This window comes from Phyllobates terribilis, unplaced genomic scaffold (assembly GCF_046119375.1).
Source record: "Phyllobates terribilis strain yellow unplaced genomic scaffold, ASM4611937v1 Scaffold_1__5_contigs__length_1240528914, whole genome shotgun sequence".
Lineage (NCBI taxonomy): Eukaryota > Metazoa > Chordata > Amphibia > Anura > Dendrobatidae > Phyllobates > Phyllobates terribilis.
In genome coordinates this window covers 366,296,786-366,312,087 of record NW_027362761.1, presented here as the reverse complement: position 1 = coordinate 366,312,087, position 15,302 = coordinate 366,296,786, and the positions used below count along the sequence as shown (strand labels likewise).

Sequence of the window (15,302 nt, the reverse complement as noted above, 5' to 3'; positions counted from 1 at the left end):
GGGGCAGGCTGGACTCATGGAGGCCAGGATGACATATGGGGGGCAGGCTGGACATATGGAGGTCAGGATGGATATATGGGGGGGCATGCTGGACACATGGGAGGCCAGGACGGATATATGGGGGGCAGGCTGGACACATGGGAGGCCAGGATGGATACATGAGGGGGGCAGGCTGGACTCATGGAGGCCAGGATGGATATATGGGAGGGGGCAATCTGGACACATGGAGGCCAGGATGGATCTATGGGGGGGGCAGGCTGAACACATGGAGGCCAGGATGGATCTATGGGGGGGGGGGAAGGCTGAACACATGGAGGCCAGAATGGATATATAGGGGGGGGACAGGCTGGACTCATGGGGGGCTAGGATGGATATGTGGATGGGCAGGCTTGATACACGTGGGCTAACATAAATATATGGAGGGGCACGCTGGATATATGGGGGGTGTCAGGATAAATATATATGAGGAGGCAGGCTGGACACATGGAGGCCAGGATGGATATGTAGGGGGAGCAGGCTGGACACATGGATATATGGGTGGGGCAGGCTGGACACATGGAGTCCAGGATGGATATATGGGGGGGCAGGATGGATATATGGGGAGGTGTCAGGATGGATATATGCAGGGGGGGCAGGATGGATATATAGAGGGTAGGCTGGACACATGGAGTCCAGGATGGATATATGGGGAGGCAGGCTGGAAACATGGAGGCAAGGATGGATATGTGGGGGGGGGCAGGCTGGCCACATGGGAGGCTAGGATGGGTATATGGGAGGGGGCAGGCTCGATACACGTGTGCTAGGATAAATATATGGAGGGGTCAAACTGGACAAATGGGGGCCAGAAGGGATATATGCAGGGGGGTGTCAGGATGGATACATGGAGTCCAGGATGGATATATGGAGGGGCAGGCTGGAAACATGGAGGCAAGGATGGATATGTGGGGGGGGGGCAGTCTGGCCACATGGGGACTAGGATGGATATATGGAGGGGGGAGGGCAGGCTCGATACATGTGGGCTAGGATAAATATATGGAGAGGCCACCCTGGACATATGGGGGCCAGAAGGGACATATGGGGGTGCCTGGCTGGACAAGGGACTTAATTACTGTTTGGGGGCCAGATTGAGGAACATACTTTATTAGTTTATGGTGGCCAGTGGGGAACATTATTACTTTAGATTCCAATTATTATTATTACATTATTACTTCAGTAATATAATTTACTTTTTAGGAAACTGTTTTCCATGGGATGGGACAAAAGAGGAGTCCTGTTACTGTGCTGGATGGCACTATGTTGCTTTTTTTCTTCAACTGGTGTAGTGTAGAAGTCGGGGGGGAGTGGGAATATTCTCTAGAAGAGATCAGTTATTGATAACTGTGTGTTATTTTCTGCATAGTCGATTCCTGGCTGGAAGAAGTGATGGCCGTCTGTGCCTGATGAAGAAGAAAAGCGAAGATGAAGGACTTCACCTAGAGACGTCACTGGTGAGTCAGTGTATTACATGTACACTTACACTACACACGTGGTCAAAATTGTTGGTACCCCTCGTTTCATGAAAGAAAAACCCACAATGGTCACAGAAATAACTTGAATCTGATAAATTACAAACTTTTGAAAATGAACAAATGAAAGTCAGACATTGCTTTTCTGCTTCCACAGAATTTAAAAAAAAAATTAACCTCATGAAATCGGCCTGGACAGAAATGATGGTTCTTCTTAACTTAATATTTTGTTGAACAACCTTTTGAGGCAATCGCTGAAATCAAACGATTCCTGTAACTGTCAATGAGACTTCTGCACCTCTCCACAGGTATTTTGGCCCACTCCTCATGAGCAAACTGCTACAGTTGTCTCGTGTTTGAAGGTTGCCTTTTCCATGTTTCAGCTCTTTCCAAAGATGCTCAATAGGATTTAGGTCAGGGCTCATAGAAGGCCACTTCAGAATAGTCCAATGTTTTCCTCTTAGCCATTCTTGGGTCATTATCCTGTTGCAAGACCCATGGACCTGTGACTGATACCAAGCTTTCTGACACTGGGCAGCACATTTCTCACTAGAATCCCTTGATAGTCTTGAGATTTCATTGTACCCTGCAGAGATTCAAGACACCTTGTGCCAGATACAGCAGAGCAGCCCCAGAACATAACAGCCTCCCCCATGTTTCACAGTAGGGACAGTGTTCTTTTCTTGATATGCTTAATTTTTCTGTCTGTGAACATAGAGCTGATGTGCCTTGCCAAAAACTTCAATTTTTGTCTCATCTGTCCATAGGACATTCTCCCAGAAGCTTTGTGGCTTGTCAACATGTAGTTTGGCAAATTCCAGTCTGGCATTTTTATTATTTTTTTTTTCAACAATGGTGTTCTCCTTGGTCGTCTCCCATGAAGTCCACTTTGGATCAAACAATGACAGATGGTGCGATCTGACACTGATGTTCCTTGAGCTTGAAGTTCACCTTTAATCTCATTAGAAGTTATCCTGGGCTCTTTTGTTACCATTCATATTATCCGTCTCTTTGATTTGTCATCAATTTTCCTCCTGTGGCCACGTCCAGGGAGGTTGGCTACAGTCCCATAGATCTTAAATTTCTGAATAATATGTGACACTGTAGTCAAAGGAACATAAAGCTGCTTGGAGATGGTCTTATAACCTTTACCTTTAACATGCTTTTCTATAACTTTCTTTCTAATCTCCCGAGACAACTCTTTCCTTTGCTTCCTCTGGTGCATGTTGAGTGTGGTACACACCATGTCACCAAACCTCACAGTGAGTATCTGTAGCCCTATATACAGGCCCACTGACTGATTACAAGATTGTAGACACCTGTGATGCTAATTAGTGGGCACAACTTGATTTAACATGTCTCTTTTGTTACATTATTTTCAGGGGTACCATAATTTCTTTCCAGGCCTATTTCATGAGTTTAATTTTTTTTTAAATTCTGTGGAAGCAGAAAAGCAATGTCTGACTTTCATTTCTTCATTTTCATAGATTTTTAAATTTATTATTACTTTTGTCAGATTCAAGTTATTTCTGTGACCATTGTGGATTTTTCTTTCATTAAACGAGGGGGGTACCAACAATTCTGATCACGTGTGTGTATAGTATATACAGAGCTCCTGTGTATGTCACTGGTGATCACTGTATTATGTATACACTATATACAGAGCTTCTGTGTATAATGTCACTGGTGACCACTGTATTACCTGTACACTATATACAGAGCTGCTGTTTATAATGTCACTGGTGATCACTGTGTTACCTGTACACTGACACTATATACAGAGCTCCTGTGTATAATGTCGCTGGTGGCAATAACAGTGTTGTTAGTATTGTGGTTTGTATTCATGATCAGTATTGTAGTATTTGGTCACTTTGGGGTGGTAATATGTGGTCTGGTCATGGTGTGGCCGTATTTGTTCCTTGTATGTGGTATTATTCAGTCACTATGTGGTGGTAATATGTGATCTAGTCATGGTGTGGCGATATTTGTCCCTTTTGTATGTGGTATTATTGGTGTTGATATAGTGAACTGTGTTGTGTATGGCGGTCATTTTGTTCTTGCTGATATTTACTAGGAAAAGATTTTTTTCCATTAGGCCACAGCCCCACCATCAGTATTTGGTTAGTATTTTTTCTCAGGAGTCGCTGCCAAAACAAGTAGTGGGAGATAAATACAGAATTGGTGACTTGTTTCTATTATACCTTTTGTCTGATTGTTCCTCATCTAGTTTTGGCTCCCACTCCTGGAAAAAAAATACTGACCGGATACTGACCAAATACTGATAGTGGGGCCGTGGCCTTAGAGATTAAATACTTGGACCAGAGTGGCAGAGATGCACTTACAGGGGTTCTCCGGTGAAAACAAGTAATCACCTCTCCACAGGATCAGTGATAATATTGATTGGTGGGGGCCTGACTGCTGGGACACAATTGGCAGAATGTGGAGCTTTTCTCCCCATTAGACTGGAGCTCATGTGAGATGCGACCACTGATCCATTCATTCCTAAAGTGGCTGTGAGCGCTGCTCTTTTTTGGAAGACCCCAAGAGAATGACTGGAGCTGCGGTCAGACGTCCCACCTGCCGCTGCATTTTAAAATGGGGATAAGTGTCCTGTCAGGGATAAAACTTCCCCATTCTTCCGATAGGTGCGTTTTCCAATGTTCGGACCCAAACGATCAATAAGTTACCACCTATCCTGTAGAGCCCATGGATCGGTGATAACTTGTTTTAACCAAAGAAGCCCTTTAATGCAAACTACAGTAATTGTACATCCCAGTCATAGTATGTGCACAGTAGATGTGCAGGAGCCGCCAGTCAATGCTCCACTATAACAGGGATAGCGGATATCAGATATTTGCATATGGCTGTAGGTGGGCCCCTAGAGTCAGTTCTCCCTGTGGGCCCCAGACACCCCAGTCCGACCCTGCATGTATGTCACATGCATGCCCCTGCCCGTGCCCAGCCCTGCGCCCTCATCTACCTCCCACACAATGACTAATGACGCCTCTCAGCAGCAGCAGCAGGTACAGGCAGCGCGGTGCACGCCGGGATCGCCTCACCAGCCAATATGGCGTCTCCGTGACAGCTGTGCCGTTGCTGCGCTCCCGGTCACCGGTGTGTGTGGTACGGACGGGTACGGGGCTCTGCCCATACTGCCGCTAGCTCGGAGGACATTGTTTGCCCCTTGCCTGGCACAGGCTGCGGAGCTGAGCGGTGGCTGCCCCACCCTGCGCTGTGTGTGATGCTGCGGGTCACCGAGTGTCAGTGACTGTCGGGGGATGAGGGAGCGGCCCGCGGGCTGACAGCAGGGCAGACATGGGCTCGGTGGCGGCCGGGGATTCGGCTCAGTGGCTGTCGGTGAAGGAGGAGACCATCTTTTTACATGACGGGCTCATTCGGGTCACTGATCTGGCGGAACTACCGAGCGAGATCGGGGTGACGGAGGCCGGGGACACGGACCTGGAGGTAAGGCCGCCCCCCGCCGCGGGTGTGATGTGTCGGTATCTGTCACCTGCGTCGTGTATGTATGAATACACTATGTCGGGACATATCGCAGACGCGCAGCCTGGGAGCACAGCTTCTCCTCTGGGACCTCCAGGACATTTACATCGCCCCTTCTGCAATTCCTGGGTCAGGAGGTCAGATCGCGATATATCGCTGTCATAGCTGATCGGGAGAATCCCGTGTGATCCATGTAGTAAATGATAATGTGTCATCCCTGGGCTGTTATCTGCATGAGCGGCCATCACACAGGGCAGTGTATGAGGGGATGGTGGCCCCCTCACCGCTGGGGCCCTACACCCATCACACAGGACAGTGTATAAGGTCCATAGTCTGCTCTGGAGGGATGGTGGCCCCCTCACCGCTGGGGCCCTACACCCATCACACAGGGCAGTGTATGAGGGGATGGTGGCCCCCTCGCCGCTGGGGCCCTACACCCATCACACAGGACAGTGTATGAGGTCCATAGTCTGCTCTGGAGGGATGGTGGCCCCCTCGCCGCTGGGGCCCTACACCCATCACACAGGGCAGTGTATGAGGGGATGGTGGTCCCCTCGCCGCTGGGGCCCTACACCCATCACACAGGGCAGTGTATGAGGGGATGGTGGCCCCCTCGCCGCTGGGGCCCTACACCCATCACACAGGGCAGTGTATGAGGGGATGGTGGTCCCCTCACCGCTGGGGCCCTACACCCATCACACAGGGCAGTGTATGAGGGGATGGTGGCCCCCTCGCCGCTGGGGCCCTACACCCATCACACAGAACAGTGTATGAGGTCCATAGTCTGCTCTGGAGGGATGGTGGCCCCCTCGCCGCTGGGGCCCTACACCCATCACACAGGGCAGTGTATGAGGGGATGGTGGCCCCCTCGCCGCTGGGGCCCTACACCCATCACACAGGGCAGTGTATGAGGGGATGGTGGCCCCCTCGCCGCTGGGGCCCTACACCCATCACACAGGGCAGTGTATGAGGGGATGGTGGCCCCCTCGCCGCTGGGGCCCTACACCCATCACACAGGGCAGTGTATGAGGGGATGGTGGCCCCCTCGCCGCTGGGGCCCTACACCCATCACACAGGGCAGTGTATGAGGGGATGGTGGCCCCCTCGCCGCTGGGGCCCTACACCCATCACACAGGGCAGTGTATGAGGTCCGTAGTCTGCTCTGGAGGGATGGTGGCCCCCTCGCCGCTGGGGCCCTACACCCATCACACAGGGCAGTGTATGAGGGGATGGTGGCCCCCTCGCCGCTGGGGCCCTACACTCATCACGCAGGGCAGTGAATGAGGTCCATAGTCTGCTCTGGAGGGATGGTGGCCCCCTCGCCGCTGGGGCCCTACACCCATCACACAGGGCAGTGTATGAGGGGATGGTGGCCCCCTCGCCGCTGGGGCCCTACACCCGTCACACAGGGCAGTGTATGAGGGGATGGTGGCCCCCTCGCCGCTGGGGCCCTACACCCATCACACAGGACAATGTATGAGGGGATGGTGGCCCCCTCGCCGCTGGGGCCCTACACCCATCACACAGGACAATGTATGAGGGGATGGTGGCCCCCTCGCCGCTGGGGCCCCTGTTCCCATCACAAAGGACAGTGTATGAGGCCATAGTCTGCTCAGGAGGGGATGGTGACCCCCTCATCACTGGGGCCCCTGTACCCATCACACAGGACAGTGTATGAGGTCCATAGTCTGCTCTGGAGGGATGGTGGCCCCCTCACCGCTGGGCTCCAATGATATGTCCGCCCTTGCACCCATCACTCAGAAAGGACAGTGTATGAGGCCCATAATCTGCTTTGGAGGGGATAATGGCCCCCTTACCTATGGGGCCCCTGTGCGGCTGTACTATTGGTATGTCTGCCCCTGCACCCATCATACAGAACAATGTATGAGGGCCATAATGTGTCTGACAGCTGCTTAGGAGGGGATAGTGGCCCCCTCATCTATGGGGCCCCTATGTGGCTGCACCAGTGGTGTGTCCGCCCCTGCACCCATTACAGCTCATCTTATAGTATTGGGCTGCATGATGACAGCTGGCAGTGAGCGGACAGTATCATTGTTTATAATGGTTTTATAGAAATGTAACATTACTGGTAATGTCTTTGCTACAATTGTGACAGTGATGGCTGGCTGTAATGCCCCTGGTGATGGCTGGCTCTGATGCCCGGCTGTGATCTGACTCTGACTACATGGGTGCTGCCACCATAGCTGGCATGTTCCCTTCCACACCCATCTCACACCGGAGATGCTCCCAATAAGCCTTTGTCCAAGTATCACTGCACATGGATTTTGTCAGTGGTTGAGGCCTTTGTACTGATCTCACTCGGCTCAGAGAGCAGGTGCTCTTCTCCCTCTCCTTCCTAATGATGAGCGCTCATAATAGTCATTCTCCCTCTGCTGTAATGCACGGCATCTGTCCAGGTTGTCAGGCTCCGAGTCTGTCAGAATGAGCTCATTAGGATTTCAGCACTAGAATAGTCTGTAGAGCTCGTGTCTGGGAAAAATACACCCGTGACATACCAGGACATGGGTATCTATATGTGACATCCGTGCACATGCCCCCGAGACGTGTCCTGTCCTGGTGTGTATGTGGACACTACATGCTATTTTTTGAGCCAGTGCCAGAAGAGGGTAAAAAAAAGAAGGAAAAGCATAAAGGAAAGATTGCTGTCTCCTCTCTTATGTATCCGCCTGTGTCTGGCTCCATACTATGTTATTACCAGTTCCAGCTGTATATTTGGCTGAGGGAACCTTTCACCATTAGTTTGGCTTATAAACCGTCATCTTTGATTCCATTCTGATTCCACTGCGCAAGCGCGAGACTTCAAGCACTGTATAGATGACATAGAGACGTCACCCACTTTCTTCCAGATAGAAGATTCAGCATTTGAAGGGACCAGGGTGGCTCTGATCGCTGTCTGGGTTCGCCCATTAGACCGGATCACACAGTCTACATTGCTGCACAAGACACATATAAATCATTTTTTCAGTACTATGCAAGGGCGCCTTTGATGATATAAAGGATTTGTGGGAACCCCATTTACATGATTTTCATAGAATAGAATCATAGAATAGTAGAGTTGGAGGGGACCTCCTGGGTCATCTGGTCCAACCCCCTGCTCAAAGCAGGATTCACTAAACCATCTCAGACAGATGTCAGTCCAGCCTCTGTTTGAAGACGTCCATTTTAAAGGTGATGAGCATGGTTTATAAGTCATAAAACTAGCGACAGATTTCATTTAATTGAAAAGGATTAAATGGCAAACAACTTCTCTAAATTGACTAAAATGACAGTTTGTAGCCTACAGACTGTATGTAGATTATCCACATATGTATTCTTGATATAACCAGATGAATATCTCAATCGGTATGTTCCCATTGTTTGTTTGGCCCTGTTCACACTGCAGTTGGGTTCGGAGCCTCCATCGACAGTTCAGGCAGGGAAGAATAGTGCTCCATGGACAGCTAATGAAGAGAAGGGGTGATGGGTCACAGTGTTGGGAGGTTTTCAGGTTCTCTTCACATCTTTGTTGCAGATTTTATCATTCGAGATAAATTACAAGGGACTTTGGGACTAACTCAACTCTAACAAAAAATAAGGTTACTGGGTAGTGCCCCAATAACCACTTACCATCTATCCACAGGATATCTGTATTCTAATGGCAATAAGGTGATGGGGGTCCTGCCATTTGATCTGAATAGTGCAGTGGTCGAGAATGCTCACTGCTCCTATGAATGAAAGGGCAGTGAAGGGGGACCCCCAGCAATCGTTACCTTATTAATATTAGAGTACAGATATCCTGTGGATAGATGGTAAGTGGTTATTGGGGCACTACCCAGTAACCTTATTTTTTGTTAGAGTTGAGTTAGTCCCAAAGTCCCTTGCAATTTATCTCGAATGATAAAATCTGTAGCTGCGGTTCTGCTGTGATTTGTATTCATGTAACCTAAGCCTGTGCGGTTTACATCATTACTTGTGCAGAACTCAGCCCAACGAAAAAGTACAAAAGAAATGTAAGATTCTGTCCATTCCTCTGTTTTTGCTGACTTTTCTGCCCTAGTACAAAATATATCACATGTTCAGGCATCTTCTATTAGAAAGGCATTGACAAGAGCATGCTCAATCACAGGCTGGTAGAGACGTTTCTAAATTCTCACGATTTTATTTTTTAAAAGCACTCTCAAATTTTTGATTGTGAATATGGAGGTATCACTATTGCGCACATGTTGTATGGCTTAATCCAAAAGGGATAGCCCTAAAGATAGTCTCCTGGACTTCAAAGGGGTATTCTCGGGTTGTCTCTTGACCATCTCATAGCTCGGCAGTCTTCTTACTTCCTGATTGCATGGGGTGGGGGGGCGGGTTTCCTCCTTGAGTGACAGTTCTAGTGAGAAGCTTTGTTCTGTTACTATACATTAACGGCCTGTCAGGATTTGTTATTAGTCCACACTATTATAACTATATTTACATATGAAGATAGCAAGGACTTTGAAAAGCACACCGTTCAGGAGCTGTGATTAGGAGGACTGCTTTAGAAACTGTCCATGAGCGAGGGGATTGTGATTTTTGTTTTTCAGGACTGATAAAAGCAGCTCCGTCGCTATGAGGGAAGGAGAGGCAGGTGAGCAGCTAACTGCTGCGTAGAAATCAATGATGGGGTGAATAGAAGTGACTGGGATGTTAGGAGTTAACTTCTCTCCTGGAATGTAACTACTGCCCACACTCGTCTCTGTCTAGGTAGGCACTAGTGACCAATCTCAATGGAAACTGGCTGTACACTATGTAAGATAAATGCTCTCACTGTAGGAAATCCGCAGCAGATACAAAAAGCAAGTCAGTTGCAAACTTGCTTATTTTCATGCTAACTAAAGAAACGTAATAACATGAGAATACCCTTACCCCTTTTCACAATGATGGCCAATCTGTAGACCCTGCCTCATTCGTTGATTACACAGGGACAGTGGCTCACCTTCTTTATTGGTGGCTGTACCTGGTACTGCAGCTAGTCAGCCTGGGAGTAAATGAGATGAGCTGCAGAACTAGGTAGAGCTGCAAAGATTGCCAAGCCACTGTTCTTATCGAGACAATAACGGAGACATGATTCTCACTGAAGCTGGGGAAAAAATTGAGCTTGAAACATGGTGAAATAATCAATGCTTTCCTTTGCAGTACCCCAGTGTTCAGGCGTAGTTGCCCTGTTGATTTGTGGGGGGTGTTTGTGTACTTTACTAGTCATGCTTAAGGCTATGTGCACACGATGCAGAAATGAAGCAGAAAATTTCTGCATCATTTCTGCATCTCCCTGGCAGAAAAAACGCATGCAGATTGTGCATGCGTTTTTCCTGCAGAATACATGCGGATCCACATGCGTTTCCGCATGCAGATTGACAAGCGCTTTCCAGGCGATTTTAGCATCACCTGGAAAGTGCTTGACAACTAGGTCACACTATATAAATCCATGCAAACAGCATGGATTTATATAGTGTGACCCGAGAGAGTGTATATACTTACCTCCGATGGCCCGCGCTGTCCTGCTCACTCCGTTCTCCCGGCAACTTTGAATTGAAAGACCTGCCGACGTCAGCGTCACGTGACCCGTCACATGACTCTGACGTCACCGCAGGTCCTACAACTCACTGCAAGTGCCGGGAAGCAAGCAGGAGCGGTGCGCGGGCCGACAGATGGTAAGTATATATATATATATATATATATATATATATATATATATATATATATATATATATATATATATATATATATATATATATATATATATATATATATATATATATATAATATATATTTTATTCTTGTTTTTACAGCTTTTTTAATGGTACCTGGGTGTGGATGAGACTCTCCTCTCCTCCACACTCGGGTACCATCCGCACATTAGAACGCGCCAATAACGCAAGTACAGATGCAGTCTTGCGGAATTGGCGCGTTCTAATGCAAGTCAATGGCGGCGAAAACGCCGCATTTCCGCAAAATTAAATGAAATGCTGCGGATTTTTGAGCGCAGCGTTTACGCTGCGGAAAAATCCACATCATGGGCACAGCACATGCGGATTTCAATTGAGGAACATTGCTTCCCTTCTACCATGCGTTTTTCATGCGTTTCCGCGGCGTTTACGCAACTGCAAAAACGCCGCGGAAACGCATGAAATACGCATTGTGTGAACTCAGCCTTACAGCCACATGTCTGCTGCAGACAATAACTGACCTCTGTGATGAGGCTGGCAAGTATGGCCCGAGACGGCTGAGGCCAGTGATAAGCCAAGTGACCGCTGCGACTCAAATACTGACCCCAGCAATGTTAGTACGGTCATGGATTGGTTGCAACAGTCACATGGTTATTAATGAAAGTTATTACAGCAGAACAGTAAAGAAAATCCTACAGGGAGGACCAATGTAGGAAGGACTGAGCATTTATGCAGTAAGCAGTGTGTCTTTATCTCTCCAGACTTGTTCACCCCGGAGGCCAGTAATGGCTCGTTCACAGGCCCTAGAGTTAGTGTGGATTTACGAGCAGAAAATCCTCAGCATTTTAGAGTAGCAGCAGTGGATGAAAATTAATCATTTAAACACCGCTGGTATTTTCTTTGAATTTTAATTTGTAGCATGTTAATTTCGTTCCGAAAAAAAAAAATGGAGTTTTATTACAAAAAGAAACTCTGAATTTTTTTTTGCTGACTTACTTGTCTAGAATTCTAGAAAAAAAAGTTGTGTAAAGTTAAATGGTCACTGTTATTTCAGCAAATTAGGCACAAGTCAATAATTCAGGCAAATATAAGAAACCTTGTAATACATTTTATAGAAACCTGCTTCTTTTTTCACGTCTAAATGACTTCTTACTCTTTACTCTGGCCTACTAAACGTAATATTCATTCTGAAAAGAACAGCTTACATCCATCTTGGTGACGGCAAACTGCCAGCACAGTGAAGTTTCAGGCTACACTCTGTGCCCTGCTCTGCGCCCCAGAGAATGAAGAGCAGAAAGCATCTCCATGGTTCTACCGAATCTTTTCTCTCAAAACTATATATTAATCTACTCCGCTATCCATGCTTTATAGCAAGGTGCCTGGAGATAGGACTGCAATTTTCTGGTGACCGATTCCTTTTAAAACAGGACATACCAAGAAGACGAAAAACACAGCGTCAAAAATGCAGAAAAAACCCGCACGTGACTTAATTTACATAATAGGTGCAGAAATTCTGCAACATCATAATTTGGGGAGTTTTTGATGTTGCAGATTTTCTGCACCATTTCTGCACCCATTAAGTAAGATAGGTTAGCTGCTTTTTTTGAAAATACACAGTTTTAAAACCTCACCAAAAACTTGCCTTAAAGGGCTTTTTTGTCACGCAAGGTGAGGGAAGGAACAAGTGTACAACGACAGGAAGTGGAGCAAGGGAGGCCAACAACTAGGGAAAGGGGGAGTGGAGACCCCTAGGCAGATCTAATATCACCCTGACTACCCTATCGTCCCTATATAGCTCCCGCACCTATCGCTGAGCAGGAAAACTAATCCCTGAATGTCCCTAGAGCTAGGCCCTAGGAAGGGACGGGGTGAGCACTAGTCAGGCCCCACTGTAACTAAAGACAACAAGGTAAAAAAAGGGGATACACTTAGCTTGAGAAGACACCAGAGAGAGAACTCCAACTGTCCTCCAAGGGAAGTCCAAGAAGAAACTAGCCAACTACTAGTACTCCAGGCATGGACAGAGGAACATAAAACTATCACCCGCGACTCTCTGGAGATACTGAAAGTTTATAACTACCAAGCAAGGGTGTGTCAATTAGCAGCAGAAGGTGGAGGTCGCTGCTGGGTCCTAAAGGAAGAAGGATATCACTACACTACAGAGATGAGAGGATCAAGAAGGTGTCCGCAGTGCCAAGCACAGTGACCTTCTACAGCCGGATCCAGAGCGACTGTCTGTCACACCTGACACACCCATGACATTTTTCAGGTGTGTTCCAGGCAAAGTATGAATGAAAAAGACAACTTGTGTAGATACGGCAAGGCCTCCTTCACGTAGTCTAATATTCCAACAATTTTAAATACAATTTAAAAATAATACTTTTTTTATATATAAGAAGCATTTTTCTGACATTTTATTTTTATACATTTATGTAGTGTAATTTCTGCATGCATTTTATGGTGTTTCTTAACAAATGGCAGAAGAAGTGCCATACACGGCATACTGTGTTTCACTCGCCCTATAAAATGTCACCTAAACTTTGAAACATTTGTTTTATTTATTTATGTTGGCCATTAATAGAACCGGTCAGGATTTAGTTAATTTTTCATGTATTTTTGTTTTCCATTGTTCATGTTGCATAGCTTCGAGGTGCTAATTGCTCGCTCTTTAATTCTGATTCCCACTGTGTTTCTCTTAGAAAATGACATGAGCGATTGGTGTTAGAATTGCAGCAGGTGAATGCATCAAACACAATGACATTTTCAATAAAGATTTTACAGAACTGTAAATTGTATACAAAGTTAGGTGGGGGTGGTCATGTTTTTAGTGTGATTTAACAATCCCTTTTGCTTAGTCAATAAAACTGGCTGTACACATTAGATGTATTTTTGGCAAACCTGCCAGCCACCTAATGTGTGTGGAGACCCAAACAGCAGAAGAATATCTAAAATATTGAAAACTTTTAAAGTCCAAAACATGAAACGTTGTACACTGTTTTGCCTTCCTTCTAGCTATGTCCATCTTTTTAGCTGGACACGATATCCTGAAGATGTCCATGTGTAGTCTGACTGCTGAACCATACTTTGGAAAACAACTTTGAAAGCTGTAAGCAAATGACATGAGAAGAGTCCTTCTTGGGGCCACCACTGATTTTCTTGAGCGAGTACTATCCATGGTTTTCACGGATAGTACTCATACCTATGATATTCTATGGGGCAATCGGCAATGCAAGTGTATGGGTCCGTGATAAAAAATCTGAGATGACATCTGTGTGCGGTCCGATTTTCACGGATTGACAGAATGGAGAAGGTGGAAAAACTTTTTTTGTTTTTTTTTCTCCACTTCCAAGAAAAACTGATCAGAATAATCAGACCTTTTTTCTCGAATGTGGAGAAATCGGTCGTGTGACCCTACTCTTAAGCGTCAGGTAGTTGGCTTCCTAAACACTTGCTTCCAGACTTGATTTACAGCTGCCGTCCCATCCTGAATTATCTCACTCCAGCTACAAGCGTAGTTGGGGGACATCGAGTGTGATCAGGAGCTGTTGCTGGACCCTTCTGCATTTTGGTTACTCCTCCATGACTCTTAGTGTTGCATTTAGCATGCAAATTACCTTTCAAATTGGTTTTTGAAGGTTTGATTCATCATTTTACATAAGTATCTTTTAAAAATGTGTTCACATTATGTGATGCCATATGTTGATGGCTAATAGTGCTGGAACCTAATGACCGCTTTCCATGGCTGTGTTACTTATCCATATGGTACAAGAAAGCTCCAATAGGACTGATTTATGAAGGGCCGACATTCTGCTGTTACTGTGCCTTGTGAGGAGCCTTGGGCAATATTTCCTCTCTCCCTTGTGCCACAGTCCAATCCTAATTGTGATCTAAAGAGATGTTCAGGAGAACGGCCCCAGGTAACGGGTGCTTTTAGGCTGGGGATGATGAATATAGGATTAATGTTACTTGGGGCTCTTAGGATGGACAGGATTATTTGTTCTGTCCAGTTTGCTATTTGTCTCTTCAGAGAGGAAGAGGACCAGAACTCTAATGCCACCTACAGGAAGTAGTAATCCTAAAAGTCAATAGTGACCCTTTAACGAGCCTTATCACATGACTTAGGATATAAGCCAGAACCAGAAAATCAGTTTGCAGACACTGTGTTTCGGGGTACTGCCCCTCATCAGTGCAAAGTGTGAGTTCTGCTTTGGCTGGATAAGAGGCGTCAGTCGGTATCTAAGGGGTAACATTTCTCCTTCCGGAGAGCGACATGTTAAGCATGTCACTGTGAGGAGACTTTTAAAGCCGCAATGCTCCTCTGGGAAATATTGTGTGTCCTGTTTGCATGGACACACAAAGTTTCTCCTTAGGCTGGAATTACACAGTTTTGCAAACTTTTCTGCTGATCTGTCTCCTGTGAACATGGCCTCACCATTATCAAATTCTCTGGAGTCAGTCAGCAAGCTGGATGCTGTTGTTTTGCAGTGTGCTGTCCAGATTAGTCTGCTGTAAAACCCTGGGAAATGCTTTTCTTTAACTTGTCAGAGTAAATCTGGACTGGAATATGGTGTACACACATATTCAAAGAAAAAAACAAAAC

General features: G+C 46.6%; 1 protein-coding gene across 2 annotated transcripts in view; it reads left to right on the top strand.

Annotated features, from left to right (window-relative positions):
- Positions 1-4,492: 4,492 nt before the first annotated feature.
- Positions 4,493-15,302, top strand: part of HECTD4 (HECT domain E3 ubiquitin protein ligase 4) — a 214,682-nt gene continuing 203,872 nt past the window's right edge. For both annotated transcript variants that reach the window (XM_073676353.1, XM_073676352.1), the window contains exon 1: positions 4,493-4,970. In XM_073676353.1, the coding sequence (XP_073532454.1) occupies positions 4,821-4,970 (150 nt within the window). In that variant the 5' untranslated portion in view covers positions 4,493-4,820. The remainder of the gene's footprint in view (positions 4,971-15,302) is intronic.